Source organism: Dreissena polymorpha, chromosome 1 (assembly GCF_020536995.1).
Source record: "Dreissena polymorpha isolate Duluth1 chromosome 1, UMN_Dpol_1.0, whole genome shotgun sequence".
Lineage (NCBI taxonomy): Eukaryota > Metazoa > Mollusca > Bivalvia > Myida > Dreissenidae > Dreissena > Dreissena polymorpha.
The window spans coordinates 166449168-166460311 of NC_068355.1; the positions used below are offsets into that span (position 1 = coordinate 166449168).

Here is an 11144-nt window from a genome sequence, read left to right on the forward strand (position 1 = left end):
AAGTTAAAAGTGGACGAGCATTTTTTTGACAATAAAGTGCAGTTTTTTTACCTCAAAGCTTGACCTTGACTTTAAAGGTCGCCAGGTGGTTCTCGCCCACAAAACACTGTTTAATAATAATGAACATTTGTGCCCTTGATAGATACCCTTGCATTAAGTACGCTTTTTTTCAGTTTTTGTGATGGACAAGATATGTACATGTTGTATACAGACCTATACCAGAACATTACAGTGACAATTACAAACATGTTAAATAAATTTGCTAAAAATTAAACATTTATGTTCACAGAATGTCCTGAGGACAAACAGTTACAATCAATGGCAGACAGAGAAGGTATTTTTATTAAATAAATATGTTGTTGCCTACAGGAACTAACAATAATTCTTATTTAAATTACTTTCAAGTGTCCTTACACATTGTGTAAGAGATTGGACAATTGTTCTCTTTAAAGTGATATTATGGGCATTTTTCACTGTTGAATTGAGCTGAAAAGAATTTACAGGTCAAAAGAGTTAATTAAAATGTGGTTACTGACAAATTATCTGCAACTCAACTTGCTACCAGTTGTTTATAAAAATATATTTTATATTTGATATTCTTACGTGACTCACCCAGTCCTCTAAGCCAAAATGATCCGTAAAACAAAATTGTGTCTTTGTGTTGTATGAACGAATCTGCACTAAAACTAAATTAAGGTTCACGTCGTACATGCATGATCAGTTGTCAAACGAAAGTACGGTTGATATCCAAATGCTTTATTTTTCTCTTTCCGGGATATTGTTTTAGTATGTTGATGCTGCATTAACAAATATAAGTGTATATGAAGTAAAAACACCAAAAATAAACAACGGTTGCGATATACACCTATAAACTGTTAGATGCCCATAATATCACTTTAACTTACAGTCATATATACAGTCTTGGACGTAACCCACTTACTTTTTTTTGTTTCCAAACTAACCAACATGTCCGAAATAACTACACCTGGACACTAATTCAATTGTTAGGGTTCATCTACCATGAGCACTTATTGAGTAGACGCTTATCGAACAATGTCGTAAGTCAACCTCGCTGAACGCTTCAACTTATTATTACTGGGTGGAGAACTCATGGCGATAAATATATTTTAATCTCTTTTTGACGTTAGTTTGATGGCTAAACGCACAAATATAAACCAACAAAGGAGGATAAAAGTAACAACAACAATAGTACCCCCATTGGAGACATGTGCCCCCCCAAACATGGCTTTGAACTAGAGACCCCAATTTCAATAGGGGTCATTTACTATCCAAGGCAAATGCACATGTGAAGTATCAAGCCAATCTGTCAATTTGTTGACGGGTTATTGATCAGAAACAATTGTCACATTTATTGTCACAGTGACCATAACCTTTGACCTTGTGACCCCAATTTCAATAGGGGTCATCTACTGTCCAAGGCCAATGCACATGGGAAGTATCAAGCCAATCAGTCAATGGTTTTATGACTTATTGATCAGAAACGATTTACCTACTTATTGTGACAGTGACCACGACCTTTGACCTAGTGACTCCATTTTCAATAGGGATCATCTACTGTCCAAGTCCAATGCACATGGGAAGTATCAAGCCATTCAGTAATTTGTTGACGAGTTATTGATCGGAAACAATTGTCGCACTTATTGTGACAGTGACCTTGACCTTTGACCTAGTGACTCCAATTTCAATAGGGGTCATCTAATGTCCAAGGCCGATGAACATGGGAAGTATCAAGCCAATCAGTCAATTTGCTATGAGTTATTGATTGGAAACGATTTGCAAACTTATTTTGACAGTGACCTTGACCTTTGACCAAGTGACCCGAATTGCAATAGAGGTCATCTACTTTCCAAGGCAAATGTCCATGTAAAGTATCAAGTCAATCGGTCAATTCGTTGACGAGTTATTGATCAGAAACGAACTGGAAGACTGACAGACAGACAAACCGACACCCAGCAAAACAATATACCACCTCTTCTTCAAAGGGGGGCATAAATAATATGAACATTCAAGGAAATAAAGTTCCAACTGTCTTGGAAAATAAATTGACCCTTGCTTTGTTTTGATGAGGTTTAGCGAATCATGACATGCGCAGAATGCCAGGTCATTAAAAAACCCTTCACTGCATGGTAAAATTAAAGAGTGGACAAGCCTTTTTTATTACGCCCGTTTTAAAAAAACAGGATGTATTATAGTTTCACCCTTGGGGGGCGGGGGGGGGGGGGGGGGGGGGGGGGGGGGGGGAAGGGCGGGCAGTGTCCACAGCAGTGTCCGCTCTCTAATTCAAATAGTTTTCATCAGATCTTCAGAAGTTGTGTCTAAATGATATCTAGGTCAAGTTCGAATATGGGTCATACCGGGTCAAAATCTAGGTCACTTAGTAGTGCATTTCAAGCATTAAGCATGGTGTCCAAGACCTTCAAACGGGCGTATCTTGTGACGTTTGGCACTCTTGTTTTACAATAAAGTGCAGTATTTTGACCTCAAAGCTTGACCTTGACTTTAAAAGTCGCTAGGTGGTTCTCATGCACAAAACAGTTTTATAATAATTAACATTTGTGCCCTTGATAGGTACCCTTGCATTAAGTACGCTTTTTTTCAGTTTTTGTGATGGAATCAGTGATATGTGCATGTTGTATGCAGACCTATACCAGAACATTACAGTGACAATTACAAATATGTTAAAAAAAATTGCTAAAAATTAAACATTTATGTTCACAGAATGTCCTGAAGACAAACAGTTACAATCAATGGCAGACAGAGAAGGTATTTTTATTAAATAAATATGTTGTTGCCTACAGAGACAAAACACAATTCTTATTATGCCCCCCTTCGAAGAAGAGGGGGTATATTGCTTTGCACATGTTGGTCGGTCGGTTGGTCTGTCTGTCGGTCCGTCCACCAGGTGGTTTGCGGATGATAACTCAAGAACGCTTGGGCCTAGGATCATGAAACATCATAGGTACATTGATCATGACTTGCAGATGACCCCTATTGATTTTGAGGTCACTAGGTCAAAGGTCAAGGTAAAAGTGACCCGAAATAGTAAAATGGTTTCCGGATGATAACTCAAGAACGCTTAGGCCTAGGATCATGAAACTTAAAAGGTAGATTGATCATGACTCGCAGTTGACCCCTATTGATTTTCAGGGCACTAGGTCAAAGGTCAAGGTCACAGTGACCCGATATAGTAAAATGGTTTCTGGATGATAACTCAAGAACCCTTATGCCTAGGATCATGAAACTTCGTAGGTATATTGATAATGACTGGCAGATTACCCCTATTGATTTTCAGGTCACTAGGTCAAAGGTCAAGGTCACGGTGACCAAAATAGTAAAATAGTTTCCAGATGATAACTCAAGAACGCTTATGCCTAGGATCATTAAACTGCATAGGTACATTGATCATGACTCGCAGATGACCCCTATTGATTTTCAGGTCACTAGGTCAAATGTCAAGGTCACGGTGACCCAAAATAGTAAAATGGTTTCCGGATGATAACTCAAGAACGCTAATGCCTAGGATCATGAAACTTGATAGGTAGATTGATCATGACTCGCAGTTGACCCCTATTGATTTTCAGGTCACTATATCAAAGGTCAAGGTCACGGTGACCTGAAATAGTAAAATGGTTTCTGGATGATAACTCAAGAACGCTAATGGCTACGATCATGAAACATCATAGGTACATTGATCATGACTCGCGATGATTCCTATTGATTTTCAGGTCACTAGGTCAAAGGTCAAGGTCATGGTGACCCGAAATAGTAAAATGGTTTCCGGATAATAACTCAAGAACGCTTATGCCTAGGATCATGAAACTTCATTGGTACATTGATCATGACTCGCAGATGACCCCTATCAATTTTGAGGTTACTAGGTCAAAGGTCAAGGCCATGGTGACCCGAAATAGTAAAATGGTTTCCGGATGATAACTGAAGAAAGCTTATTCCTAGGATCATGAAACTTGATAGGTAGATTGATCATGACTCGCAGATGACCCCTATTGATTTTCAGGTCACTAGGTCAAAGGTCAAGGTCACAGTGACCCGAAATAGTAAAAGGTTCCTGGATGATAACTCAAGAACGCTTATGGCTAGGATTATGAAACTTCATAGGTACATTAATCATGACTGGCAGATGACCCCTTTTGATTTTCAGGTCACTAGGTCAAAGGTCAAGGTCACAGTGACATAAAACATATTCACACAATGGCTGTCACTACATCGGAGAGCCCATATGGGGTGCATGCATGTTTTACAAACAGCCCTTGTTTAAATTGCTTTCAAGTGTCCTTACACATTGTGTAAGAGATTGGACAATTGTTATCTTTGTGTAAGAGATTGGACAATTGTTATCTTTAACTTACAGTCACATATACAGTACAGCCAAGGCGGAACAAACATTATCCGCGGCTACGCCACGGCAAGATTATTAGTAGCGGCGGCCGAATCGTGTGTTCACGCGGCGAATCGCTGTGGCATTCCGCATCGTTCCGCGCAATGACGCCGAGCCTGGATCAACCTCGCGTACTTTCGCGGAGTGAAACCGCCGCATACGCATGCAGCAGATCAAGTGAATAGATATACATCTACATGTTCATTTGTGTAGCATAGAAACCTAGATTTACGCCACGTTCGTAGTTATTAGTTTTATGTTATAAAGTGATATCATGGGCATCGTACAGTTTATAGGTGCCTATCGCAACCGTTGTTCATTGTTTGTGTTTTCACTTATATACACTTATATTCGTTAATGCAGCATCAACATACTAAAACAATGTCCCGAAAAGAGGAAAATAATGCATTTGAATATCAACCGTACTTTGACAACTGACGACAGAAATTATTCGATTTATATAAAATAAAGTATGTTGATAATGTGTTATGATTTATGCAATCAAATAACAATAGTTATTTATAGTAAAGATTTTTGCCATTTACTCCCGACTTACATTGTCCTTGTAACACTGCTTGATCATTTAAAGTATTCTAATGGTCATCTCACAGTTAATAGGTGTCTATCGCAACCGTTTTCTATTGTTTTTGTTTTCACTTAAGATACACTTATATTTGTGAATGCAGCATCAACATACTAAAACAATATCCAGGAAAGAGAAAGTAATGCATTTGTATATCAACCGAACTTTCGTTTTTCCCATTTTACGACAGAAAGTATTCGATTTACGATGTGAATTTAGTTTTAGTGCAGATTCGTTCAAACGACACAAAGACACTAACGGATCATTTCGGCTTAGAAGAATGTCCAGTCATAAAAAATATCTAATTTTATAAACAGCCGGTAGCAAGACGAGTTGCAGCTAATTGTCAGTAACCACATTTTCACTAACTCTTTTGACCTGTTTATTCTTTTCAGTTCAATTCAACAGTGAAAAATGCCCATAATATCACTTCAATATAAAATAATAATGAAACGGTGCAGTTAATAGACGCACACAAAGTAACTTAAACTGCTTAAGCCAATTCTAAAAATGACAAAGAAAAATTATTATTGAAATTGAATTAATACATGCCCTTGATTATCGTGTTTTGTTTTGATGACTTCGATTTTTGTTAAATTTTCAGGATTACAACAATTTGTTTATAAACGGGAATGCACTCACTAAAACACAACAGCACGCTTTTTTATTAACTATGCTATCTATTTTATTTTGAATCAGCGCACATTAAATATTATGATTTGACATATTATTATAAATGTTCTTTTAATTTTTTTTAACAACTAATCATTTAAAAAAGATTGTTGATTTTATGATACATGTACGCATCGACTCGGCGTCATGTCGTGGATAGAGGCTTGCCTCGGCATGCCACGGCCGACCGATGCGAAGCTACGCAGCGAAATTCAACTTGCCGCCGCATACTCACTAGGCTTCAACAGCTGACGCGGCATCGACTCGTTTCCCCTTGCCGCCGCGGATCGCGAAATATGTTTGTTCTGCCTTAGCTGTACTGTACAGTCTTTGACGTAACCCACTTACTTTTTTTGTTTCAAAACTAACCAACGTGTCCGAAATAACTACACCTGGACACTAATTCAACTGTTAGGGTTCATCTACCATGAGCACTAATTGACTAGACTTATCGAACAGTGTTGTAAGTCAACCTTGCCGGACGCTTCAATTTATTATTACAGGGTGGAGAACTCATGGCGATAAATGTATTTTAATCTCTTTTTGATGTTATTTTGATGGCTTAACGCCCAAACATAAACCAACGAAGGAGGATAAAAGTATTCAATCTTCTTGGAAAATAAATTGACCCTGGCTTTGTTTTGATGAGGTTCAACCAATTATGACTTGTGCAGAATGTCAACAGTTATTGAAGAAGTTGACTTGGAAACACAAACTCAATGATCTCATGGCCATCAAAATCATGATGCCAAGTATTGAGGAATTTGATCCTGAACCTGCAATAGCTGAATGGCTGATACGTCTATACCATTAATTAAATTAAAAAAAATGTTGTGTATATTTGATATGCAATCAAATAGCATGTTCTAACTTAAAAATATAGTTTATCTGTCACGAAACAAAGAAAAGAATTTCAAATGTGTATAATACTGACTGTTAGATGTCCAAGGCATCTGGGAAAAAGCGTTGAATCGGGGACAAACTTGTTGGAGAGGTACCTTTAACTCTTCTTGCTTCCAGGTATCTTTAAGTGTAGCAGTGTTGTAAATGTGGCGTTGGCTGGGCCCCCTTGTCCAACTCTTCTTCAGCTTCAGTTTCTATCCAGCGACAAGGAGATGATGGTCCAAAACTACGTGTGCTCCACGCCTGGCACGTACATCCTGGAGAGAGCGACGAAACTTCCTTGCAATGCACAGGTGGTCAATCTGGTTCTCAGTTTACCGGTCTGGTGACACCCAAGTTGCCTTGTGTATCCTTCTGTGATGGAAAACACTTCCTCCGATGACAAGGTTACTTGTGGCACACAGGTTGGCGAATCTCTCCCTGTTGTCGTTCATCTCGCCTCACCCTTGCTTACCCATGATCTCCTCACACCCTCGGTTGTCAGTGCCGATCTTGGCGTTGAAGTCACCAATTAGGGTGATGAGATTTCTCTTTGGTCTGTCTTGTATGATGGTTGACAGTCTCTTGTAAAAGTTGTCCTGATCCTCTTCACTGTCGTTTGTCGGGGCATAGCACTTGATTATGTCCTAGTTAATCCTCTTCATCTTGGTAAGAAAAGAGGCCGTTATGATCTGGTCCGTGTGCCTCCCACCTGATGAGGGCTCTCTGTGCCGACTTGGAAAGACTGAGGGCTACTCCATGGGTGTGTGCTGCATCCTCCTGCTCATGCCCCGAGAACAACAGTAACTCACCGGAAGTCAGTAGCTTCTGCCCAGAGCCAGTCCATCTTGATTTTTGCTGATCCTTAGGATGGTGAGGTTGAACTTCCTCATCTCTGCGGCCACTTGTGCTGTCTTTCTGGTCTCATACTATGGTTCGGACATTCCATGTACCGATGGTGGTTGTAGTCCTGGTGGAGATGATGGTCTTCAGCCTGATGGCTTCCAGTTGACACTGGCTTTCACCGTCCGGGGTCATAGGTCCTCCAGCTGGAGGTCCACCTTCTCCCAGAACCGTGATGTATGTTGTTAATCTCTTTGGCGTTTCTGTGGCAATAAGGTTTCAACAGGGTAGGGTAGCTAGCCCTACACCCAATCCTCCTCCTTTTTCAGCCAGGGCTTGGGAACATCCTTGGCGGAGTTATAGATATTTATAGAAGGTCACTTATATAGTCAAGTGGTACACCAAAAATATGATGCAATTTTTAAATTTTCGAGAATAAAAAAATGCAGCTACAAACTGATGCACTGAACTAAATTACTTTTATCAACGCGTAATAAAACAAACTTAAAATATTCTGTGTGGCAAAACAGGAAGACCAACAAACAGAATGACTCTTATGTTCCCTCTTTCTGAAGGAATTTAAAAAGCATTTGAATTCTACATACAATGTTTTAGGCACATTTAATGGCATTGTAGCATTTTCTGATGCAAAGCCTTTATTCTCCAGTATTAACATGCAAATATAAATTAAGTATTATCATTATGCATCTTTCTTTTAGAGGAAACTGCTTCAAAAGGTACTCCAGAAGAAAAGCCTCCTGAGGAAGAAAATACTTTTGTTTTAGATAATAATGCTTCAGAAGAAATTACAAACGAAAATACCGACCTTAAGCAAGGCAGAAAAGGTAAACTCAGTATTATGCACATTCATACAAGTAACACTTAATGATAGAATCAGCTAAATAAAACTAAAGGACCTTATTAATAAGATGGCATGGTTAGTTCAGCATGTGTTGCCTGATGGGTTTGATCACCAATTTGTTACAAATTCGTAAAGTAGCTTTAGGTCAGTTGTTCTTTGTTTTTGTTTCACAGCTGGGTCAATTATCAGTCAAGTCAATGAAGTCTTTGATGCAGTAAAACGAAGGTTTAAAAAATCCAAAATTTCTGGAGGTAAGATTATTATATTATAAAACAAGAAGTGTGTACAGATAGCTTGATTGGTTGTGAATAGAGTTATCACCGACCATGATGTGCTGCATTTGAATGATATTGACTCTAAAGGCAGTTTTGTAGCTATTTTGTGTGAGAAACAGTCTCATATAATTAAGCATTAGTTATTAAAAAATTCTTCAATATATTGTTCATGGTCCGCTCTCTATCATAAAAGTCTGGATTTGACTTTGAAGATAGTGCATTGTTTTTTTCTGGTGACACATCCATCTGTATAATGAAATTACTGCCAGGTCATTTAAAAACCCTTCCATATATAGTAAAGTTAAAGAGTGGAAAAGCCTTTGTTTGACAATAAAGTGCAGTATTTTGACCTCAAAGCTTGACCTTGACTTAAAAGGTCGCCAGGTGGTTCTCGCCCACAAAACACTGTTTAATAATAATGAACATTTGTGCCCTTGATAGATACCCTTGCATTAAGTACGCTTTTTTTCAGTTTTTGTGATGGACAACATATGCATACATGCCATAATTTTTTAGGTCCAAAGCGGGACATTCCATAAAAAATTGTCGGGACATTTGACCAAAAAGCAGGACACCTAAAATGATCTATCATTATTCAAGACTTTTATTCAAGACATAAAACATCTGATATGAAGCATGAAATCTAAAACATAACAATAACAGTTTTATTAAATAAGACAATAGCAAACAGCAAAGATAATATTCATCTTTTTAGATTACAAAATCTGGAACATTACGACAACAATACTCATTATATTACTTTCAATGGCAAACATTAACGCAGGGGAGGCTATCCAGTACACTGAAAGTACGGGTTACAGTAAACTATCTACCGAACAGTTACAACAGCTTGACACCGAATGCGCGGCCGTACACATTTCCGAGGTAGGTTTTTGGTGGAAGCAAACCGTCTTTGTTTTTATTACAATAACACAAGACAAGATGGGTACCACTTTTACTGTTTGTTGCGATGTTTTTTTAAGCATGTATCCATGAGCAGTTTGTTACTTGTCAATTGTCGCTGCTTAATTAGAGTAGGGTCAAACTGTCATGCATAGCACCTCGATGTTTTAAGCTTAATTGGAGTAGGGTCAAACTGTCATGCATAGCACTTCGTTGTTTTTATTACAATTACACCCAATTACACTAGACAGGATGGGTATCACTTATTGGACTGTTTGTTGCGATTTTGGTATATTGCACATTCGGATTATCCCGCTATTTTGGAACTAAACATTGAATGTAAAAGACTCATTAATGACGTAGAGTTAATTTTACAAAACAATTGTTATGTAAACCGTTTCAAACAAAGACATTAACAAACACATTTTCAACATTTATTTTATTATACTACAACTATCGATAGCAATAAGCGACCACTATCTTGAAGACCACCATGGTGTGAATGCCTGATAAAATCAATAATTAGCCGATAAATCGCTGATAAGGTGTCATAAACAACACTGGTACACACGAGAAGTAGAATCGGATTGTAAATTGGGGGCAATAGAGGGATTAGCGGTGGTAAGTGTTAGCGAAACAGAGCTTGAATAGCGAATTTTATTGGGAACCTATAGGCCTTACATCGTTTTTTACGAATGTCGGGACAAATCATCTAATATCGGGACGCCAAGACAAAGGGCCTAAAAGCGGGACTGTCCCGCTGAGATCGGGACATCTGGCATGTATGCATATGTACATGTTGTATACAGATCTATACCAGAACATTAAAGCGACAATTACAAACATGTTACATAAATTTGCTAAAAATTAAACATTTATGTTCACAGAATGTCCTGGAGAAAAAGAGTTTCAATCAATGGCAGACAGAGAAGGTATTTTTATTAAGTAAATATGTTTTTGCATACAGAAACAAAAAACAATTCTTATTTAAATTGCTTTCAAGTGTCCTTACACATTTTGTAAGATATTGTACAATTGTTATCTTTAACTTACAGTCACATATACAGTCTTGGACGTAACCCACTACCGTAAAAATGCAGTCATAAGTCGAGATTTTTTCCCAAAAAAATTTGATTAAATTTACAGTCTCGACTTATGAGGTCGTCCATGAAAAATAATGATGACATTCTACTAAGATCGATCCCCGCGGAAATGGTTAAAGTTGTTGTTGTTGTTGTATAGAAAACTTGTTGAAATACGACACACAAAATTTCCTCTTTTAACTGATACTTACTAATTAATATAACCACAGTTTGCCGCAACTTTTCCGTTGTTTTTATTTTCATAATTAAATCCAAAGTTTTCATGTCAGCAGGTGTTTTTTTACAACTGAACGTGTAAACAAAAGATTGAGTCATTTTTAAAGTAGAGCAAGAATTGGCAACCTGTGTGAATTGACAGTTTGAGGTCATCAAAGGAAAGCCGCTTCCTGTCAAGAAGCCATAAAGAAGCATCACCCTTCTCGCCGATAAAATAAAATTTCTTTAATTTGTGAAGCGACATGTTTAACCAATCGCGAGTTTGTTATTCACTGGTAATCATCCAATTATGTTTGAGCACGTGCATAGCTCCGCCTTTGAAACTGTTATGCAGAACAAAGGTGGAGTTAGCAGTCTATTGGTTATGTCAATCATTGTCATAAAAACG

The 11144-nt window shown here is 38.0% G+C and overlaps 1 protein-coding gene across 1 annotated transcript; it reads left to right on the forward strand.

Annotated features, from left to right (window-relative positions):
• The first annotated feature begins 224 nt into the window (after positions 1–224).
• Positions 225–10386, forward strand: LOC127864245 (uncharacterized). The gene is made up of 5 exons (XM_052403936.1): positions 225–334; positions 2740–2784; positions 8117–8242; positions 8433–8510; positions 10325–10386. The coding sequence occupies exons 1-5, from the start codon at positions 280–282 to the stop codon at positions 10384–10386; spliced, it is 366 nt and encodes a 121-aa protein (XP_052259896.1). The 5' UTR covers positions 225–279.
• Positions 10387–11144: the final 758 nt, after the last annotated feature.